At 43.7% G+C, this 23,587-nt stretch overlaps 1 protein-coding gene across 2 annotated transcripts in view; it reads right to left on the minus strand.

Moving 5' to 3' along the window:
- The window catches only part of LOC126299236 (spindle assembly abnormal protein 6 homolog), a 232,667-nt gene extending 210,643 nt beyond the window's left edge, over positions 1 to 22,024 (minus strand). The window contains exon 1 of one of the 2 annotated variants that reach the window (XM_049991022.1): positions 21,709 to 22,024. In XM_049991022.1, coding sequence (XP_049846979.1) covers positions 21,709 to 21,894 — 186 coding nt within the window. In that variant the 5' untranslated portion in view covers positions 21,895 to 22,024. The remainder of the gene's footprint in view (positions 1 to 21,708) is intronic. The other variant, XM_049991023.1, reaches the window with a different exon arrangement.
- Positions 22,025 to 23,587: the final 1,563 nt, after the last annotated feature.

The following is a 23,587-nucleotide window of genomic DNA, read 5'->3' on the forward strand; positions in this document are numbered from 1 at the left end:
CACATCCTTACAACCTGAGTGTACAAGCCAAAGGTCCAATTCTGAAATACAGATCTCAAAAGGCGGCCTGCCAGTAGCCAATATGGCCAGCCTATCAGCTAGTTCATTTATGGGGATGCCAACATGACCTAGGGCACAGACAATGACCACTGAACATCCACATTGTTTGAGGGCAAAAAGGGAATAATGGATAGTCAGGATGAAGGGGTGGTGAGGATAACACTGGCAAGAGCTTCTAAACGGCTCAAAAGAGTCGCTACAGATGAGAAAGGACTCACCATTGCAAGAAATGATATGCTCAAGAGCAGAGAGAGACAGCTACCAACTCTACAGTGAAAACACTGCAGCCATTTGGCAAGGAGTGGAGATCATTATATCCTGCATGAACGTAAATAAATCCAGTGTGACTGGCAACCATTGAGGCACAGTGTAGGCCACTTTTTAACCCCAAAGCACACAGACAATGGAGAAGAACTGATGACAGAGGGGGTCAGGATGAGCCGAGTATTTCAGACCTTGTGATAGGTGTCAAGACAGCTGTGGACAGGAGATGGACCATAGAGGTGTACGTGAGTGGAAAAGAGGTAGAGGAGAAAGCTGGAGTTCAGAAAAAAAGGACTGACTGCAAATGGCAATAGTAACCCCAGACCTGGCCACCATTGCTGAAGGTTGATCTGGAAAGAGGAGACGGTAGGTAAGATAGTCTGGGAAGCAGCAAATGCATGACACGTAAGTGATCAACCTTTCTTGATGCAGAACTTGCAATGGGGGAACCACTACCTCCACTAGGAGGCTGATCGTAGGGCTAGCCCAAAAAGCACCAGTTGCCAGTCACACCCCACAATTGTTTATCTGGACCAGCATCTGTAATGTCAAAGTTGATACCAAGCCATATGAAAGACTCCCATAATCTACATGGGACTGGACCAATGTTATGATGGGCCTTAACAGAGCAGAGTGCTCCAGGCCACAGATGGTATTGCTGAGGTATCAATTAGCATCAAGGAATGACCAACGTATCCACTTTAGTTGATGAAGATGGGCAAGTTATGTCAACTGGACATCAAAAACCAGTCCCAAAAAACAAGGAGCATCTACTACCTTGAGGGACTGGCCATCAAGGTACAGATCCAGATAGAGAGAGGCTGTACATCTACAACAGAAATGTATAACGCAGGTCTTGGCAGCTGAAAAATGGAAGCCATGAGAGAGAGTCCAATATTGCACTCAGTGTATTGCTACCTGCAGTCATGTTCTGTAATGCCCATCAATGACAAACAAAAATAAATGCAAAAATCATCACCACACAAACAGGGGGATATCTTAGACCCTGCAAGTGCCACCTGACCACTGGTAGCGAGCTAAAAAGAGAGCGACACTCAAAACAGTACCCGTGGAATCCCGCTCTCCAGTAGATGAAAGATGCCACAGGAGGCCCTGTAGATGAAAGAGGCCACAGGAGGCGCCAACCTGTACCTAAAATGTGCGGCTTGAAAGAACGCTTCACATAAAATTTCAGAGTGAATTGCAGAGACCCCACTCATGTAAGGTGGCAAAAATGTAAGATGTGGTGGAGCCATGTGGTATCATAAGTTTTATGCAGATCGAAGATGTCTGCAACAAGGTGTTGTGCTAGGAAAATGCCATCTGGATACCAGACTCCAGGTGGACTAAATTACCTGCAGTAGAGCGGCCTTGGTGAAAACCACTTTGGGTCGAAGCCAAAAGGTCCTGGTATTCAACGATCCAGAACAGCTTTCAACTCACTATATATTCAAGTAACTTGCAGAGAGCATTGGTTAAACTGATCGAATGATAGCTGTCCATCTGAAGAGGTGGTTTGCCTGATTTCAAAACTGGAATAACATTTTCCTGCCATTGGGAAGGGAATTCCCCATCAATCCCAGAGACAGTTGAAAATGGGCAAGTATATGACATTGGCTAGCTACAGATAAGTGTTGAAGCATTTGTAAAGCATCTGGTCCATTCCATAAGTCATGTCAGCGCAGAGAGCAAGGACACTGGCTAATTGCCACTAAATGGGGCATTATTAGGCTCCAAGCAGCACAGAACAGAAGACAAAGAGAATCACTCAGGACAATTTTTGAGAAAAATGAATACAGGTGGATAGTGGACTGATGCCAAGGCCTCAGCACAATGCACAGCGACAGAGTCCAGACTGGTGAGTATAACACCATTCACAAAAATTCCTTGAACACCTGTAAGAGGATGACAGCCAAAAAAGCACCTGATCTTTGCCCATACTTGTGAAGAGGGAGTATTTGGCAACATGTCGTTCCCAACAATGGGCCCACACATCAAGCCATTTAAAAGCCAGCAGAAGGTGGTAGAGACCTGGATGTCGTTTGTAGGGTTGGAGGGCATGATTGTGGTCTTTAATAGCTTCAGTAATTTCAGGGGTCCACCAAGGGTCTGTCTTCCATCACGGAGAAACTACGGAAGAAATCGCTGAAGCAGCAGCCAAAGGGATGGCATTGATCAAACTCTGTACAGACTCATCAATGACGACATGTGGTGGAGCAGTTGGACAACAGCTGAGGAAAAGGCATCCCAATCTGCATTAGTAAATGCCCACATGGGATGGCACCAGCTGAGTGATGCTGAAGAAAAGATAAGAATAATCAGAAAATGATCACTGTCACACAAATGTCTTCAACTCTCCATTGAACGGAGGGAAGACTGAAAGACCAGTGGCTGAGAAAGTGCTGTGTGCAACACTGAAGTGTGTGGGGGCTCCAGTGTTGAGGCAGAGATCATGCCCTGCCAGAAGGTCTTCAACAATCCTGCACTAGTCAGTGGTCACAGTACCACCAGACAAACTGTTATAGGCATTAAAATTCCCATGCAGGAGTGAGTGAGTGAGGGAGGGGGGGAGGGAGGGAGGGGAGCTGTTTAAGGGGGGGGCGGAGTGAGTGAGTGAGTGTGAGAGTGAGAGTGAGAGTGAGAGTGAGAGTGAGAGTGAGAGTGAGAGTGAGTGAGTGAGTGAGTGAGTGAGTGAGTGAGTGAGTGAGTGAGTGAGTGAGTGAGTGGAGGGAGGGAGGGGAGGGAGGGAGGGAGGGGAGGGAGGGAGGGGAGGGAGGGAGGGGAGGGAGGGAGGGAGGGAGGGAGGGAGGGAGGGAGGGAGGGAGGGAGGGAGGGAGGGAGGGAGGGAGGGGAGGGAGGGGAGGGAGGGAGGGGAGGGAGGGAGGGGAGGGAGGGAGGGGAGGGAGGGGGGGAGGGAGGGAGGGGAGGGAGGGAGGGGAGGGAGGGAGGGGAGGGAGGGAGGGGAGGGAGGGAGGGGAGGGAGGGGAGGGAGGGGAGGGAGGGGAGGGAGGGGAGGGAGGGGAGGGAGGGAGGGAGGGAGGGAGGGAGGGAGGGAGGGAGGGAGGGAGGGAGGGGAGGGAGGGAGGGAGGGAGGGGAGGGAGGGAGGGGAGGGAGGGAGGGGAGGGAGGGAGGGGAGGGAGGGAGGGGAGGGAGGGAGGGGAGGGAGGGAGGGGAGGGAGGGAGGGGAGGGAGGGAGGGGAGGGAGGGAGGGGAGCTGTTTAAGGGGGGGGGGCGGAAGCGTAGTAGGCTGGCATTAGATACGTCAGCAGCATACTGCCTGCTCCTGTATAGCGTAACATGCTTTGTGAACTTCAATGGAGATCCCTGGAGGGAAAAAGGTATTCTGTTTGCAAAGTACTATTTATAAAATTTAGAGAACCGGCATTTGTGACTGCCTGTGTAATGATTCTAGTGCCACCAATCCACACTTCACATGAGGACCATTACAAAAATATTAGAGAAATTTGGGCTTATATTAAGGCATACAGATGATCACTATTCCCTCACTCCATTTGCAGGTGGAACAGGAAAGGAAACCACTAGTAGTTTACAAAGTACCTTCTACCATAGACCATGACTTGCAGAGTATGTATGTATGTATGATGATGATGATGATGATGAATACCTGAGTGGTTAGAGCCATTTTATATGCTATGTGGATGACTTGATTAATGTAGAAAAATATGCTAAATATGCTACAGTTTATAATATACACAGACCAGGCAAAACATGACCACCAACCAACTATCTGTATAAACCCATCCAGGCGATAGCAGCATCACCTAGCGAGGAATGACTGCTAGTCAGACACACGCATACAGCATGTAGTATCAATGACCATGCTGCCTGTGTGTAGAATTGAGAAGGCACGCGATCAATCTGAGTCTACTGACGGCAGCTTGTGACATCCTGGAGGCTCCGCATGAGCATTTTGGAAACTGCACAACTTGCTGGTGTAATAGGAGTGCTGTGGTGCCTTCAACACATAGTGAAACTGACATGAAACCACGTCCAGGCGTCATGGGGTTGGGCGACCACCCATCATTACAATGTCTGATGTCAAAGGCTGGGCAGACTGGTAAAACAGGACAGGTGGTGAACTGTGGCAGAACTAACATCAAACTTTAATGATGGACAGAGTAGAAGCCTGTCTGAACACACCGTGCACTGGACACTGGTAACAATGGGCCTTCGCAGCAAATGTCCCATGCATATGCCAATGTTAACACTACAACATTGGCGACTATGAAATGAGCACATGAGCACATGACCACAGACATGGACGAAGACACATTGGTAGAGTGTTGCATGCTCTGATCAATACCAATACCTTCTTTATCATGCCAATAAGAGGGCACAAATCTCTCATCTTCCATGGGAACAGCTCCTTGACACCTGTACTGTGAGATGGAGACAAATTGGTGGCAGCTCCAACATGCTCCGAAGAACATTCACACAGGTATCCATGGGTCTAGTGGAGCTCATGCAAAGTACCATGGGGACCAAGGAGTATCATACACCAATTGCAAACCACGTATGCCGCTTCATGACAATCATGTTTCCTGATGTCAGTGGCATTTTTCAGCAATATACTGCACCAAGTCACAAGGCCCGGAGTATGTCAACTACCTCTAGTGACCTACCAAGGCCCCACTACTTCCATGCCATGACGCATCACAAAAGATGGACATATCAGCTATTAGGGAGGTGGTGATAATGTTCTGGCTGATCAGTGTATAAAGTGGGCGAGTCCCATTTGGTAAATTAGCATGTGTATAGGACATCAATATTTTAAAGCAGATTCTTTATTCATTATTTGATGTAACTAAGTATTCTTGTGAGCTGTGGCTTGACCTCAGCTGACCAGGCACCGAATGCCAATGCCAACCCATGCCCTGTTCACATGCTGCTTGATGAACACTATTCTCACGAGTGGCACTGCTTATGAGGTGACACTTCAGAAATAGCATTTGTGGTGTTAGCCCACCAATCAGAGGGTTAGAAAGGGTCTCACGGAGCAGACTGGAAAGTGCTGTCCAGCAGAGCTCTCATCCTCTCTTGGCAGCCAGCCCTCGTCCCGATCAGATGCACCCTCCTGATCCTCTACGACACTACGACCATATAGTCTGGTGATGGCCTCCCCAGGCTGTGATGTATCGCTTCTGGCTGGCAACAACGCTGACAAATCAGTCAGTTTTCTATTTGCAACCATGCCTTATTTCAACCACTCACTCAGATGCCCACTAAATCCTGACAGCCTGACAGGCCCTGGCACCTACTCCTGCCCCCAGTAAGAATGACGAATCCTGTCTGTTATGAAGTGGCACGTGTTTGCTGTAGACAAAGTTCAGACCATGCATGGTCCACTCACATTAATGTGACCACCATGAATGTGTGACATCAACATGCAATAATCATTCTCACATGGTAGTTGGCAGCACTAACAGTGGAGGGTACATAAAGCATGCCAGGGGAGAAAGGACATAATCATTAGCTTTCAGACCAAGGGTGGAAGCATCTCTGATGTGGCTAAGCTTGTAAATTGTTTGCATGCCACTATGGTTAAAGTATACCATGCATGGCCAAATGACACTATCCAAAACTAGTGCTGAGGCAGCTGTTGTGCACCATGGGCCATAGATGAAAGGTGTTGACAACGGCTGCATAGATGTGGACAGACAAATACATGTGCAACTGTTTAACAACTATCCATCCAGATGAACTAAGGGGCTACTAACTGTCTCCTCAATGGCCGTTCAGCAAATGTTACTACATAATGGCCATTGCAGCAAGCCTCTGCCTCATGTACCCATGTTGACTGCTGTTCATAGGCAATGACGACTGGAATTTGCATGCCAATACCGCAACTGCACATTCACTGTGTGTCAACAGGTGGCCTTTACAGATGAATCACATTTTATGAACCACTGGACTGAATGCCAACACCCTGCCAGTATCGTTGGAATAGTCTGGGGCAGAGGAGGGAACTTTATGGTCTGAGGAATGTTTTCATAGAATTCCCTGTGTGAACTCATTATTCTAGAAGCACTATGGATCAACGAAAGTATGTATCTATGCTTGGGAACTATGTCCACCCCTACATGAAGTTTGTTTTTTCTTGGCATGATGGCATCTACCAGCACAAGAATGCCTGACGTCAGACAGCTTGCAGTGTAAGTGCATGTTTCAAAGGGCATCAGGATGAGTTTACTGTTCTCTCCTGGCCACCAAACTCCCCAGATTAAACCCAATCAAGAATCTTAGGGACCACCTCGATCAGGATGGTCATGTCATGAAACTTCAACCAAGAAACCTAGCACACTGGCCACAACTCTGGAGTCAGCATGGGTCCACATCCATGTCAGCATCTTCCAAAACCTCATTAACTCTCTTCTTGCATGTCTCACAGAGGTCCACACTGGTTATTCACGATTTTGAAATGGGGTCACATTAATGTGACTTGACAGTGAACATGCAAACACCATGGGACACACTCATCGTCAGCATTATTCTTAAAATAGCTCCAATAGCACGCAAGTGTAGGGATCCTCATTGCTGGGAACCAAGTTTCTTGGAGGGCAAAGGCAGTGGGAATGCATAGAAAACATCGCAGCTCAGGCAAGTGGAGGAAAAACCCATCGCAGTTCTGCTGAAGGTTTATGCTACCAGTACCCTGTAGGTGCAAGAAGGGACGAAGGAGGAAGGTCATGCCTCATGGCCACCCACTGCTACTGGTTGGAAGGCTACAGCATACAGCATCAGTACACATTGATTCTCAACCATTGGGGAGAGAGGGGGGGGGGGGCATCCAGGGGTACAGGGGGCACCAGGGTCGTCACCTCGTTTGAGACAAAGGTGGAATGTGCACAGCCCAGTGGCCACCAGAAGCTCCTTCTCCTTGGAGGACTACTACTTGTCCTCCAGATTCCACTGAAGGGAGCATCCCAAGGGACTCCTTCCTGGGAAGAAATACCAGAGGAGGGAGTTGCTTCTCCAGCTAGAGGCTGGGGCTGATGTCCCTGTCAGGCGGAGAATAGATGCCCTTAGGAGGGGTGTAGTTGAACAAGTACAGAGGGGGCCCCCCAATCATCAAGGGAGTAGGTATAGTCGAGCAGCTCTGAGGCCTCACGTAGAAGACATGGAGAGTGATGGTACAGTCACTAGAGAGGATGAAGTCTTAACTGTAGCATACGTCATCGTCTTACACATAGGGCATAGACAATCATTTTTTCTTCTTGTCCTCTTGTTTATGTGAGTATGTCAAGAGTCTTTTATTCTTGAATTTTCTTTTACCTATGGAAGACGGAGCAGTCCAAAGAACAGGGAAAATGGTACACCCCGCAGCCGATACAAATGGGGAGGGGCACAAGGAGCATTTGTGTACAACAGACACCCACAATCCCTCGTATTACAATGCAAAGACATGTGCCAAAATCTTTTGCTCTTGCAGCCCCGCAAGGGAGGGGGAACATACAGCTTCACAACACATCAATACACCATTATCCTGACCTTTTCACATTACGAGTCACCTTCAAAGGCCAAGATGAAGGCTCCAGTATCAACCGTGTTATCCTTTGGTCCCCACTGGACACAACGGACAAAATGCACCTCCTGTCATGCAACTCATGATCTGTCTGTTAAAGAAGACTGCAGTGGGAGACGATACCCTGTACCATAATGAGGCTGTTATGGGGAGTTAGGGTTACAGGAATGTCACTCAGTTTGTCGCAAGCGAGCATTGCCTGTAACTGAGCATAGTAGACTGTTTTATTCAGAACGGAGCCACTTAATTTTTCTGATCGTTGCCACTGCCTCAAACCTGTCCTAGAGGTATTCGAAGAAAAACAGTGATTTCATAGTCAAAAAGAAAGCCCCATCAGTTATACAACAAACTTCATATTGGAGGCACTATTTCTCCCCTAGCCTCTAACCTTTACATTTCCCCCATGGTGTAGTTAGGGAAGGAAACATTTTGGAGTTATATCTCTCCATGTTGCAATAAGTCTTACCTCCAGAAGAGACTGCTGGGACTATGCAACCACCAGCAGAAGAAGACCAATGGCTCTCCTCACAGGCACCACCCAGACATGGTTATGTGGCCAGCAAACTGTTGCCCAAGTTCCAATGCCCCAGCCAGAACAAACACACACTCCTTGGCATGTGGGCCACCACCACCACCACCACCACCACCACCACCACCACCACCACCTCTCCCCAATGGAATGGCTGGCTACGGTGATGGATCCTGGGTCAGCACGTTTTTTTTTTCCCCTTAAAAAAAAGGGGGGGGGGTGCACAAAACGTGGAATATATGGTACATTGGGTGATCTCCCTGGCACAGTCTGCACTTCTCTATAATTTGGAAAAGAAATAGCAGATCAAACCCAACCATGGAGGCCACACAGTTAAGAAGCTGTAGAATGCCAGAAGGGAAGAAAATGAGTGTCCAAAATCACAAACCAAATCCAAGCACAATCGGGACCAAGAAGACCATCCAATGGAAAGACAGAGAGGAAGAAATGAAAGTGTAAGGACAGACTTGCAGCATGAAAAGAGAAGTAGTGATGCAAGGACTAGGGGCCTGTGGTGGCCAAGCATTTATTCACAAGAGATGAGACCCCTGTAGGGTGACAAAGTATACATAACACCACTCACCAATCTCAGATGATTAGCCATTTCTTGATCTTCTGCTCCAGCCACATTTACAATGAATATATTGGATCAGGTTTATATGACTTTCTTTCATAGTACCTTGTGGTTGAAAGATGCTTGTAATAGATTTTACTTTCCTGTACTAAATTACTTAAGCAAGTGACCCCTGTAATTAACTCAAGTTCACTGATTCATGAAGGTTCATGTTTCACCTTCACCTTAAAAACTTATACTCATCAATTTCAGTACAAGTTTCCATCCTCTCTATTTTTATGCTTCTCTGTTACCTATCCAGCACATTTCTCCACCTTGATCTCTTGTTATCTGCACTATCTAGTAAGACCAAATACTTTTTCAAACTGTACAGTGACTTGTTTACTTCCCTAATCCTTTACCTCACCCCTCTATTGTGAAGATCTGTTTCCAGTTCATTGAAGACCGAGACATTTGACACGTTGCACAACATGCCAGATTGCCACGGATGTTGCCAGCTTGGGCAGCTGGTCACAGCTGCTTCCCCTGTAAAACCCCAGTGTTCTCATTCCAAAGTGAATGATCCCATTCTCCCATACTCCTTGAAAACTCCATGAGCACTCGTTGAATACGTGTTCTGTGAACCTGTGCAGATGTCTCGGTTAAGTGTGGAAGCTCTACATACCCCTGATATAGCAGAAATTCTAATGATCTGCCATTTGGGCCCAAGAACCAATCAGACCCCACGTATCCTGTTACAATTGCTAATCCCCTAGTGCTGACCATTAGAGAGTTGTAGCCATGTTCATTATAACAATAGCTCCCTCCAGCTCCTCTCGTTTATGCCGACTGGCTTCTTTTCAAGTTACAGAATGCATGTTAGCTTTTTAACCTGGCTGATACAGTATGGACAAAGAGGAATCTGTCACACAGTATGGGATTTAAGATAAATACAATCTGGACAATGAGGAACCTTTCATACACAATGGGATTTAACACAAGTAATCACTAATGTGAAAGAGCGGTTATGAAGCAGTCCTGATGCTGTACAGAGCCATCATGTTAAACGAGCCAGGTTCAATGCCACTGTAGTAGTAAGAAAAGCAATATTTGATAGTTTAGATCAGTCTGATGCTGATAGAATAGCTGGAATACGGCCATCCATTGTGCTATATCCTTTGTTCTTCAAAACTATGCTGGCCAACATCTAGAGCTGACTCACATTGAGGATGATCTTTTAGCTACCACTAAGCAAATCTGCAGTGTAGCTACTAAGTTAGAACAGCAATATGAACAGGTTAGAAATTTTATTCAGCATAATTTAGCAACCATTCACGAGGAGCTAAACTTAACAGCTGCCTTAGCAGTGACAAAAACACTGCACCATCTGTTCAATAATACCAATGCTATTTAGTTACATATTAGAACCCAATTAACCATTATCCAGCTTGGAATGCAACAAAGACTCAGTCCTAACCCACTACTTGCCAAATCCTTTCCGTGTATCATAACTAATTTTTCAACCTACTTGGTAGCACCTACGCACTAACTATCTACCACATCCAGGAATCAACTTTATCTCAATACTATACTGCTGCTAGAGTACACTTGTCTCACCACTCTGATACCTTGAATACACAGATATTTTTACCTGTTACTGTGCTAGTTGTAATTAGAGTGTTATCACCACCATACTTTTCCTGTAGCACAGACATCTGCAATGAAACATATCATCTGCCTGAAAAGTGAAATCTCAATTGTTAGTACGAACAGCCAAACTCACTCTGTTATGCCACTCACTGAACTCAAGCACTGCTTAAATGTGCTCTCCTTTGTCATTACACACTCATATCTCTGAAAGTAAAACCACCCTTTTCCTTACATAAATCAAGACATATCCCTGTTCCTCTGCTCTGGCATGGTTGTAGCAGTGCACGATCAACTGCTTGCGTCTGTTGGTAATGAGTCTTCTGTACATTGTGCCAGGTCCAACTGTTGTGCTCCTCTGTTATGATCATGCCTTTAAGTCTTAAAACTACCATGTTACTTTAAATGGCAGTGGACTTTCATTTAACATTTCCCATTGTGATTTGATTGTATCTTCTATTACACTATCAGCTCACTTAAACATATACACATATAATACAAATGTAAAAATCTTTTCTGCCAGAGGTATCTCTTGTACTGGCACAACCAGACAGCCGGCCTGCACTTCCTAACCATTTGAGATAGCCATCTCCTACAGTGATCAATAGACTTGTAGCCCATGAGCAAGGACAAATTACTGTTGGCTATGCTCATTTACAATTGGCACACGAGATAATATAACGTGATCAAACCAAATACTAATCTGTTCCTCTAACTCTGGCCATCCTAGTACTGAATGCCTGGATCTTATATAAAAAAGGTATATTGTAAATAATTACAATCACCAAATCCTGTTGTCTCCAAACAGCAATCAGGTGACTATCACACTCAAGCACATAATATGGAAATGAAGAAAGTTTTATTGTGAAGGCATGGCCCTACACTAATTCCAGTCCTTAGGATTACGGTAGTGACAGACAAGTTTTACTTTCATTGAGTGTTTCGATACTGCAACAGTAGTAGTTTTTTTGTTTTTTGTTTTTTCTCCTTTCTTCTTATGACAACAACATAGAAGAGTGAACTGTAATTTGAATGCAAGTAGTGTGTTATGGTTTAAAGGGATAGTTTGAACATTGAGCCTGGTGGCTCTCCCTTAAAGCTATATAGTATCAGTCAAGGCTACGCTGAAGAGCCAAAGAAAATGGTATACCTGCCTAATATCATGTAGGGCCCCTGCAAGCATGCAGAAATGCTACAACTCTATGTAGCACGGACTCGACTAATGTCTGAAGCAGTGATGGAAGAAACTGACACCATGAACCCTGCACGGCTATCCATAAATCCGTAAGAGTATGAAGGGGGTGGAGATCTCTTATGAACAGCATGTTGCAAGGCATCCCAGATAAGCGTATGTGTTTAAACTCAGAAGAGTGTTCCTGAAGTCCCTCTGAAGCAATTCTGGATGTGCGGGATGTTGCATTGTTCTGCTGGAATTCCCCAAGTCCCTCAGAATGCACAATGGACATGAATGACTGCATACGTGTCATCTGTCAGAGTCATATCTAGATGTATCAAGGATCCCATACCACTCCAACTGCACACACTCAACACCATTACAGAGCCTACACCAGCTTCAACTGCCCCTGCTGACATGCAGGATCCACGGATTCAAGAGGTTGTCTCCATACCCGTACACGTCCATCTGATCGATACAATTTGAAACGAGACTTGTCCGACCAAGCAATATGATTTCAGTCATCAACAGTCCTATGTCAGTGATGACGGTCCCAAGCGAGGTGTAAAGCTTTGTGTCATGTAGTCGTCAAAGGTACATGAGTGGGCCTTCAATTCCAAAAGCCCACAGCAATGATGTTTCATTGAATGGTTCACAAGCTGACACTTGTTGATGGCCCACCATTGAAATCTGCAGAAGGGTTGCACATCTGTCATGTTGAATGGTTCTCTTTAGTCGTCATTGGTCCCGTTCTTGCAGGATATTTTTATGGCCACAGCTATGTCGGAGATTTGATGTTTTACCGGATTTACGATATTCATGGTACACTCATAAAATGATCATACACGAAAATCCCCATTTCATCCCTACCTCGGAGATGTGTCCCATCGGTCGTGCATCGACTATACCACCATGCTCAAACTCACTCAAATCTTGATAACCCGCCATTGTACCAGCAGTAACCAATCTAACAACTACACCAGACACTTGTTGCCTCATATTGGTGCTGCTCACCACAACATCATATTCTGCCAGTTTACATACCTCTCTGTTTGAATGTGCAAGCCTATACCATTTTCTGTAGTGCTTCAAAGTATAATAGGATCATTAGTACTTTATGTTCAAATGAAAACACACAGAGGATCATGTAATCTGTGGATGGCATTAGGACACAGCTAGAACTGCCTAGAGGGACAGTCAATTAGTTTACCTTTTCAATAGTTCATAGTCACAAAGGCTAAAAGTAGTTTTATTTACAGTTCAAACCTAATTTTTTATTGAATTCCTGTACAAGGACCATTTGTTAGATGTAAGGCAAATCTATTTTACTACAGATCCATGTACCTTTTTTAAAAATAACCCTCCCTCCCTCTAACAATGGCAAACAACCTCTGCTAGGACCTTGCTTAGTATGACAGTGCGGGTCTCCCACATCGTCCCCTACACTCCTCAGAGTATGTGACATCATTATCATTCCTCCCTCTAAAGGATTTTGCTCCCCCGGACACTGATGTCCCACCTTGATGGAGTGTTGCAGCACTGTCTCTCGAAGCATGAGAGCTGGCCACTGGCCACCACCTCTCCGCAGCCCCTGCACTGTCGCTTCTGGCACTTTTAGTCCATCAATCCGTTCAGCGGTCTCACCACACCACCATTTCACCTCAAGGGCCTTGTGGCCACTAATTTTACAACCATATCCTATGACTGACATCAAAACACTGCCAAAAGTTTTATTTTTACTGTTGTTGTTGTGGTCTTCAATCCAGAACCTGGTTTGATGCAGCTCTCCATGCTACTCTATCTTGTGCAAGCTGCTTCATCTCCCGGTACCTACTGCAACCTACATCCTTCTGAATCTGTTTAGTGTATTTATCTCTTGGTCTCCCTCTACGATTTTTACCTCCACACTGCCCTCCAATACTAAACTGGTGATCCCTTGATGCCTCAGAATATGCCCTACCAGCCGATCCCTTCTTCTAGACAAGCTGTGCCACAAATTTCTTTTCTCTCCAATTCTATTCAATACCCTCTCATTAGTTATGTGACCTACCCATCTATTCTTCTGTAGCACCACATTTCGAAAGCTTCTATTCTCATCTTGTCTAAACTACTTATCGTCCATGTTTCACTTCCATACATGGCTACACTCCATACAAATACTTTCAGAAACGAATTCCTGACACTAATCTAATCTCGATGTTAACAAATTTCTCTTCTTCAGAAACGCTTTCCTTGCCATTGCCAGTCTACATTTTATATCCTCTCTACTTCGGCCTTCATCAGTTATTTTGCTCCCCAAATAGCAAAACTCCTTTACTACTTCAAGCGTCTCATTTCCTAATCTAATTCCGGCAGCATCACCCGATTTAATTCGACTACATTCCATTATCCTTGTTTTGCTTTTGTTGATGTTCATCTTATATATTCCTTTTAAGACACTGTCCATTCCGCTCAACTGCTCATCCAGGTCCATTGCTGTCTGACAGAATTAAAATGCTGTTGGTGAACCTCGAAGTTTTTATTTCTTGTCCATGGATTTTATTTCTTACTCCGAATTTTTCTTTTGTTTCCTTTACTGCTTGCTCTATATACAAATTGAATAACATCGGGGAGAGACTACAACCCTGTCTCACTCCCTTCCCAACCACTGCTTCCCTTTCATGTCCTTCAGCTCTTGTAACTGCCATCTGGTTTCTGTACAAATTGTAAATAGCCTTTTGCTCCCTGTATTTTAGCCCTCCCACCCTCAGAATTTGAAAGAGAGTATACCAGTCAACATTGTCAAAAGCTATCTCTGAGTCTACAAATGCTAGAAACATAGGTTTGTCTTTCCTTAATCTATATTCTAAGATAAGTCGTAGGGTCAGTATTGCCTCATGTTTTCCAATATTTCTACAGAATCCAAACTGATCTTCCCCGAGGTCGGCTTCTACCAGTTTTTCCATTCGCCTGTAAAGAATTCATGTTATTATTTTGCAGCTGTGGTTTATTAAACTGATAGTTCGGTAATTTTCACATCTGTCAACACCTGCTTTCTTTGGTATTTGAATTGCTATATTCTTCTTTAAGTCTGAGGGTATTTCGCTTGTCTCATACATCTTGCTCACTAGATGGTAGAGTTTTGTTAAGCCTGGCTCTCCTAAGGCTATCATTAGTTGTAATGGGATGTTGTCTATTGCTGGGGCCTAGTTTTGACTTACGTCTTTCAGTGCTCTGTCAAACTCTTTACGCAGTATCATACCTCCTATTTCCTCTTCATCTACATTCTCTTCCATTTACAGGGTGTTTCAAAAATGACCGGTGTATTTGAAATGGCAATACAAACTAAACGAGCAGCGATAGAAATACACCGTTTGTTGCAATATGCTTGGGACAACAGTACATTTTCAGGCAGACAAACTTTCGAAATTACAGTAGTTACAATTGTCAACAACAGATGGCGCTGCAGCCTGGGAAACACTATAGTATGATATTTTCCACATATCCATCATGCGTAGCAATAATATGGCGTAGTCTCTGAATGAAATTACCCGAAAACTTTGACAATGTGTCTGGCGGAATGGCTTCACATGCAGATGAAATGTACTGCTTCAGCTGTTCAATTGTTTCTGGATTCTGGCGGTACACCTGGTCTTCCAAGTGTCCCCACAGAAAGAAGTCACAGGGGTTCATGTCTGGTGAATAGGGAGGCCAATCCACGCCGCCTCCTGTATGTTTTGGATAACCCAAAGCAATCACACGATCATCGAAATATTCATTCAGGAAATTAAAGACGTCGGCCGTGCAATGTGGCCGGGCACCATCTTCCATAAACCACGAGGTGTTCGCAGTGTCGTCTAAGGCAGTTTGTACCGCCACAAATTCACAAAGAATGTCCAGATAGCGTGATGCAGTAATCGTTTCGGATCTGAAAAATGGGCCAATGATTCCTTTGGAAGAAATGGCGGCTCATACCAGTACTTTGAGGATGCAGGGACGATGGGACTGCAACATGGGGCTTTCCGGTTCCCCCTATGCGCCAGTTCTGTTTATTGATGAAGCCGTCCAGGTAAAAATAAGCTTCGTCAGTAAACCAAATGCTGCCCACATGCATATCGCCGTCATCAATCATGTGCACTATATCGTTAGCGAATGTCTCTCGTGCAGCAATGGTAGCGGCTGCTGAGGGGTTGCCGCGTTTGAATTTTGTATGGATAGAGGTGTAAACTCTGGCGCATGAGACGATACGTGGACGTTGGCGTCATTTGGACCGCAACTGCAACACGGCGAACGGAAACCCGAGGCCGCTGTTGGATCACCTGCTGCACTAGCTGCGCGTTGCCCTCTGTGGTTGCCGTACGTGGTCGCCCTACCTTTCCAGCACGTTCATTCGTCACGTTCCCAGTCCGTTGAAATTTTTCAAACAGATCCGTTATTGTATCGCTTTTCGATCCTTTGGTTACATTAAACTTCCATTGAAAACTTCGTCTTGTTGCAACAACACTGTGCTGTAGGCGGTGGAATTCCAACACCAGAAAAATCCTCTGTTCTAAGGAATAAACCATGCTGTCCACAGCACACTTGCACGTTGTGAACAGCACACGCTTACAGCAGAAAGATGACGTACAGAATGGCACACCCACAGACTGCGTTGTCTTCTATATTTTTCACACCACTTGCAGCGCCATCTGTTTTTGAAAATTGTAACTACTGTAATTTCGAAAGTTTGTCCGCCTGAAAATTTACTGTTGCCCCAAGCATATTGCAACAAACGATGTATTTCTATCGCTGTTCGTTTAGTTTTTATTGCCGGTCATTTTGGAAACACCCTATATATAATATTGTCCTCAAGAACATCGTCCTTGTATACACCCTCTATATACTCCTTCCACCTTTCTGCTTTCCCTTCTTTGCTTAGTACTGGGTTTCCATCTGAGCTCTTGAATTCATGCAATTCTTTCTCTTTTCTCCAAAGGTCTCTCTAATTTTCCTATCTTACCCCTAGTGAGATAAGCCTCTGCAACCTTACATTTGTCCTCTAGCCATCCCTACTTAGCCATTTTGCACTTCCTTTTGATCTCATTTTTGAGATGTTTGTATTCCTTTTTGCCTGCTTCATTTACTGCATTTTTGTATTTTCTCCTTTCATCAATTAAATTCAATATCTTTTCTGTTACCCAAGGATTTCTAGTAACCCTCGTCTTTTTTACCTACTTGATCCTCTGCTACCTTCACTATTTCTTCTCTCAAACCTACCCATTCTTCTTTTACCGTATTTCTTTCTCCCATTCTTGTCAATCGTTCCCTAATGCTCTCCCTGAAATTCTCTACAACCTCTGGTTCTTTCAGTTTATTCAGGTCCCATCTCCACAATTTCCCACCTTTTTGCAGTTTCTTCAGTTTTAATCTACAGTTCATAACCAATAGATCGTGGTCAGAGTCCACGTCTGCCCCTGGAAATGTCAAATTTAAAACCTGATACCTTCCAGTATCTCCAGGCTTCTTCCACGTGTACAACCTTCTTTCATGATTCTTGAACCAAGTGTTAGCTATGATTAAGTTATGCTCTGTGCAAAATTCTACCTGGCAGCATCCTCTTTCATTCCTTACTCCCATTCCATATTCACCTACTACGTTTCCTTCTCTTCCTTTTCCTACTGTCGAGTTCCAGTCACCCACGACTTAATTTTTGTCTCCCCTCACTACCCGAATAATCTCTTTTATCTCATCATACATTTTAACAATCTCTTCATCATCTGCGGAGCTAGTTGGCATATAAACTTTTACTACTGTAGTAGGCGTGGGCTCCATATCTATCCTCGCCACACTTACGCATTCACTATGCTGGTTGTAGTAGCGTATACGCATTCCTATTTTCCTATTCATTATTAAACCTACTCCTGCATTACCCCTATTTGATTTTGTATTTATAACCCTGTATTCACCTGACCAAAAGTCTTGTTCCTCCTGCCACTGAACTTCACTAATTCCCACTATATCTAACTTTAACCTATCCATTTCCCTTTGTAAATTTTCTAACCTATCTGCCTGATTAAGGGATCTGACATTCCACGCTTCAATCCGTAGAACGCCAGTTTTCTTTCTCCTGATAACATCCTCCAGAGTAGTCCCCACCCCGAGATCTGAATGGGGGACTGTTTTACCCAAGAGGACACCACTATCATTTATCCAAACAGTAATGTTGCATGCCCTCGGAAAATATTACAGCCGTAGTTCCCCCTTGCCTTCAGCCGTCCACAGTACCAGCACAGCAAGGCCATTTTGGTCAGTGTTACAAGGCCATGTCAGTCTATCATCGAGACTGTTGCCCCTGCAACTACTGAAAACTCTGCTGCCCCTCGTCAGGAACCACACGTAGGCCAAACGTGTGATAGAGAAAGCAAATGAAACCCTCACAGATTCTTATAATTGGGCTGTATGCAGAAATAACAGTATTCACTTTAGCACAAAGCGGGAAAAGAACTCTGCCACATTGAGCATAGATGATAAATCTATTGTTTTTAGGGATGACTACTGATTGTCAACTAACAATGAATGCACACACAAAGATTATGGAAAAAAGAAATGTCATCTGCATGTTATGCTCTGAGGGTTCTATCATCAGTTTATAACAACCAATGTCTTATGGTGACATACTATTCATTTGTACAATCAATTCTTAAGTATGGGACTCCTTTCAGGGGATCAAAGGCACAATGTAACACAGGAACACAATTTTCAAACTGCAGAAAACTGCCATAAGAATAACAAACAGCAGAGTTCATTGTTCTTAAAAATTATGAGTTCATCTACCTATCTGTACTGCATACCAGGAAACAATTACTTTGTATTTCGCTAATAGTTCCACACACAATCGTGGAAAAAGGGCAGTCTGTATTTACATTTACCATGGGAAAACAAACAAAAAATGCAAAACTTTTTCTAGCAGGGAGCACCGTTGTATAATAAGTGTCCAGAGATCAATGTAAATGGGAAGCTAAAATATACTTCATAAGTAATGCATACTACACAATTATAAAGTACTTAGAGTGATAATTAATAATGTAATGGAAGAGTGGTAATTAACAACAAAAGGAAATAACTACAACACCATGTTACACTACATGATCAAAGTGTAATGCTTTTTACAAGACTACAATGTGCGCACGATCTACTGTGCATAATATTGTGTTATTCACCTGAACTCAACATCTCAGACATCATGTGTGATGCCGACACAGTTTTGCAGACAGAGTGAAGGTAGGGCATTGAGATGTGCACGAGACGAAGTAGCATATTTATGATCAAGTTGATTTTTTCAGACAGAGTGAAGTGAGGGACTTAGCAGCAGGCTGATGGTTCTGGAGTCACCAGACAATGCCTGTAGGGTGTGCAGTGACAGTGTAAAAAGATTAGATTAATACTTGTTCCATAGATCATGAATACGACACTTCGTAATGATGTGGAATGCGTCAGGTGAAGGAACAGTACCAAACTGTGTATAAATAAAGAATATTGTACAATAGGGAGCAATCAAATTAGACAAAAGAATTGGAATTCAGGGGAATGTTGGATACAAGTCTGTGGCTTTGTCCAGTAACTTAGGAAACATGACAAATGACAAACAATATGGCGATAATAATGCAATGTTATTGATTCTTTTCAAATGGGCTAAGAGGTACATATCAGTCTGCCACTACAACCAAGTTTGTTTAGTATTACATTCATTGGCTTCACCAACTCACAACCAGACTTACCTTCAAACTAAACTATACCTTGGGCTAAGCTACTGAGCAATGTTTCGCTTTAACATTTGTTGGCTTCGCAAACTAACAACAAAACTGTGATTAATGCACCGAAAGGTGACTCGATGGCAGACATTAACATAATGTCCCTAGTCATAGCTGACAAGTTTTATCAACTATTCTTGACATGAGTAGTTGGTGAGACACTCACCTCACATTCAGGAGGATGGCATTTGCTCTGTCAAGCCAGGTTTGCCCAAGTCATTTCAAATGCCAGGATCATCCGCCAGTAAAACTATAGCTACCTGTAGTACCCTAATAAACAACAGCCTTAGACATTTTATGTGCCCGTGTATAGGTCTATTTATTTTTCTTGGATTATGACGACAAATCTCTTATCGCTATCAGATAGTCCCTGAGCAAATAAATGTCTTCCCCATCTATTTGGCCATCATCATCATCATAATATATCTGAGGAAGACTGGCATATTGTCCCCAAAATAATCTTTAAGTGCAGCTAAAGCAAATGGACCTAGACATAATGAGATTTTAATAGAAAAGGAAAATTTGTTGAACACTTAGTACGAAAATAATTTTACAGTATTTTTACACTACATTCATCCTTGTTTGTCACTGGGGCATTGCAGAAACACATGACAATTTATGTGAACCACTGCCACAATAACTATGCAGTGATCGGAAGTCCAGTATCAGAATGCAGTACAAAATCACTACCTACACACAGTTTAGACAGTTATACTACTAGTAACACCTCTCGGAACATACAGCCACAGAAATTTATCAGTAAACCACACAAAGATGCAGGACGCCTCTTGCAGCGTCTGCCACTTGAGTTGTCTAAAAATCTCGATGACACTTTCACAAACTTTTAACAAAATGTTCTGCTCTTCTTTGGAGCTCCTCTATCCTACTCTTCTCACTGGGTACTAGTTCCATGGAATACCATATTCGGCAAAGAGTTAAAATGCATTTTCCAACATGAATTTGACACTACGGTATGTCTTGTGACAGAATAAAACTGAATTTAATTACATATTCCACGACTTCAAAGCTTGAAACAGAGTACTCAACCTTTCTCTCAAGATCTGGAGGCAAAATAAAGATGAGCAAATTCAGAATAGCTCACATGCCTTACAATGGCTGTAACTATTAAAAGTACACAAAATCTATGTCCATTCCTCTACTTCCATATTCAACACTTTCCTGAACTCAGAAACCAGTATTCCAGAACATTCAAAGGAGTTTCTATAAACTCAATTCATCTCCAAGCAGCATACAACAATTGATTTAAAAAATGATACGTATCACAAACTGTGAACGATAAAGCAACTCAAAAATAAACAACAAAGCAAAAATAAAATTTTTCTGCAGATAAGAACATAGAAACTAAATAAAATACCATATATCGTTGCCTGCTGGAAAATAGAATAGGCTACTACAATATAAATTACTGAACTGCATTTTTTTAAATGATGTTCAAAATGACATGAGGTACATGTAAAATGGTTCACAAATACATTCCTAGTTCATTTTTTTCACCCATCTGATCTCTATCTCTCAACAAACACCGTAAAAATGAACAGAGTATGGGTACTATCTTGTACACTGACTTGCCAGTCAACTATGTAGCAGTCTCCCACCTCAAAAGAGACTGAATGAACGTTAGTGCTTGCACGCAAATAAATAAAACCAGCTAGCAATCCTATACTTGGTGTTTTACTCTGTAATCAGTGTACTTGATTCTACGGCGGGCTTCATGCTCGGCGAGATGAAGTCTGCTCTGCCCCCGGCTATCCTGATTTAAGTATCCTTTAGAAAGGCCACAGCTGACCACGTGTCCTATACCCATAAAACATATTCTATGCGTATGTATGTACTGAGATATTCTTTTCATGGCATCAGGATGACAAACTCTGTATCATTGTGCGATTATCCATGATTGAATGAATGAATAAATAATTAAATAAATAAATTACATCAATCATTAGAAATGCTGACAACTGCCCACCCTTTGAATTTTTGGGGGGGCTTATACGTTTACACACAACATGTTGCCGCATTTTTTCCGTATAGTTCGTCACAAGATTTAAAATGTTAATGACATTTGCTTTCGGGTTTGTTGAAACACTCCAGGGATGTAAACAGTCTCTAAATGCGTAAACAATAGCATTTTTTAAATATAAATTTCTCACCTTTTCCTTCGGTGGCGGTTGGTTTTTATTTACTTCCACTTTGAGATTACAGTAAATTTTATATTCGCTTGTCTCTTCTACGACTGATACGGCTAGCTCTTCGCTAAAAACTGTTTCAAAGCCCGGGTCTGAGTTCATAAACATATCACTGTCCATCCCCAGCTTCGGTACTCGATCGGGTTCCATGGCCCGCCTTTTCAAAACCCGCTTCGCACGCTGTCACTCAATCATCACCAAAGTTTATACACCAACTGATCAGTCACAGGCGTCTAGACTAAGCAGAAATGGACGCCCGAAAGCACCGTCAGATGTCTCTGTTGTCATGGTATTGTAATCCCTTCGACCATAGATACTAGTTTATGGTCGAAGTGTAATCCTGAACTGAGGATGTGCCATGAAGATCTTACCTGCATGGGAGTGCCCTTATTCACATATATGTTATGAGAAGTACGACCCCTGCAATAGAGTAGATATTTCTGCTCTACAGTTTTTAGATGAAGCTCGTATTTGGTGGGTTTTATGTTATATTCATATCCTACGAATGTATCTTGCTTCAAAATACTAGCACACTCAGGAGCTGTCGAAAAGGTGTTGGTACCGGTACAGCCTGTTGTAGTTGGTTCGTTCTGTCATAAAACCGTGCAGTTAAAGATATCTCAAGATGTGGTGACCTCTCAGTGGGGCATAATATAACATGGAGTGTCTGAGGTTTCTTTACTTAGGCCGTTATTTTTCTTAATATATGTATATGATCTGCTTCTCTCCATCAGCAAACTACACTGAAGAGCCAAAGAAATTAATACACCTGCCTAATAACATGTAGGGCCCCCACGAGCACGCAGAAGTGCCACAACACGAAATGACAAGGACTCGACTAATGTCTGAAGTAGTACTGGATGAAACTGACACCATGAATCCTGCAGGGCTACCATAAATTCGTAAGAGTATGTGGGGGTGGAGATCTCTTCTGAACAACACGTTGCAAGAAATCCCAGATATGCTCAATAACGTTCATGTCTGGGGAGTTTTGTGGCCAGCCGAATTTAAACTCAGAAGAGTGTTCCTGAAGCCACACTGTAACAATTCTGCACGTGTGGGGTGTCGCATTGTACTGCTGGAATTCCCCAAGTCCGTTGGAATGCACAATGGAAGTGAGTGGATGCAACTGACCAAAGAGGATGCTTACATATATGTCACCTGTCAGAGTCGTATCTAGATGTATCAGGGGTCCCACATCACTCCAACTGCACATGCTCCACATCATTACAGAGCCTCCAGCAGCATTAACAGACCCCCGCTGGCATGCAGGATCCACAGATTCATGACACTGCTTCCATACCTGTACACGTCCATCCGATCGATACAATTTGAAACGAGACTCGTCCGACCAGGCAACACATTCCCAGTCATCAACAGTTCATTGTCGGTGTTAACGGATCCAAGTGAGGTGCAAACCTTTGTGTCGTGCAGTCGTCAAGGACACACGAGTGGGCCTTCAGCTCCAAAGGCCCATATCGGTGATGTTTCTTTGAATGTTTCACAGGCTCACACTTGTTGGTGGCCCAGCATTGAAATCTGCAGCAATTTGCAGAAGGGTTGTACTTATGTCACGCTGAACAGTTCTCTCCAGTCGTCGTTGTTTCCGTTCTTGCAGGATCTTTTTCTAGCCACAGTGACGTTGGAGATTTGATGTTTTACCTGATTCCTGATATTCATGGCACACTTGTGAAATGCTCACATGGGAAAGTCCCGTCTTCATCGCTACCTTGCAGATGCTGTATCCCACCATTTGTGCGACAACTGTAACACCATGTTCAAACTCACTTAAATCTTGATAACCTGCCACTGTACCAGCGGTAATTAATTTAACAACTACACC

Source organism: Schistocerca gregaria, chromosome X (assembly GCF_023897955.1).
Source record: "Schistocerca gregaria isolate iqSchGreg1 chromosome X, iqSchGreg1.2, whole genome shotgun sequence".
Taxonomy (NCBI): Eukaryota; Metazoa; Arthropoda; class Insecta; order Orthoptera; family Acrididae; genus Schistocerca; species Schistocerca gregaria.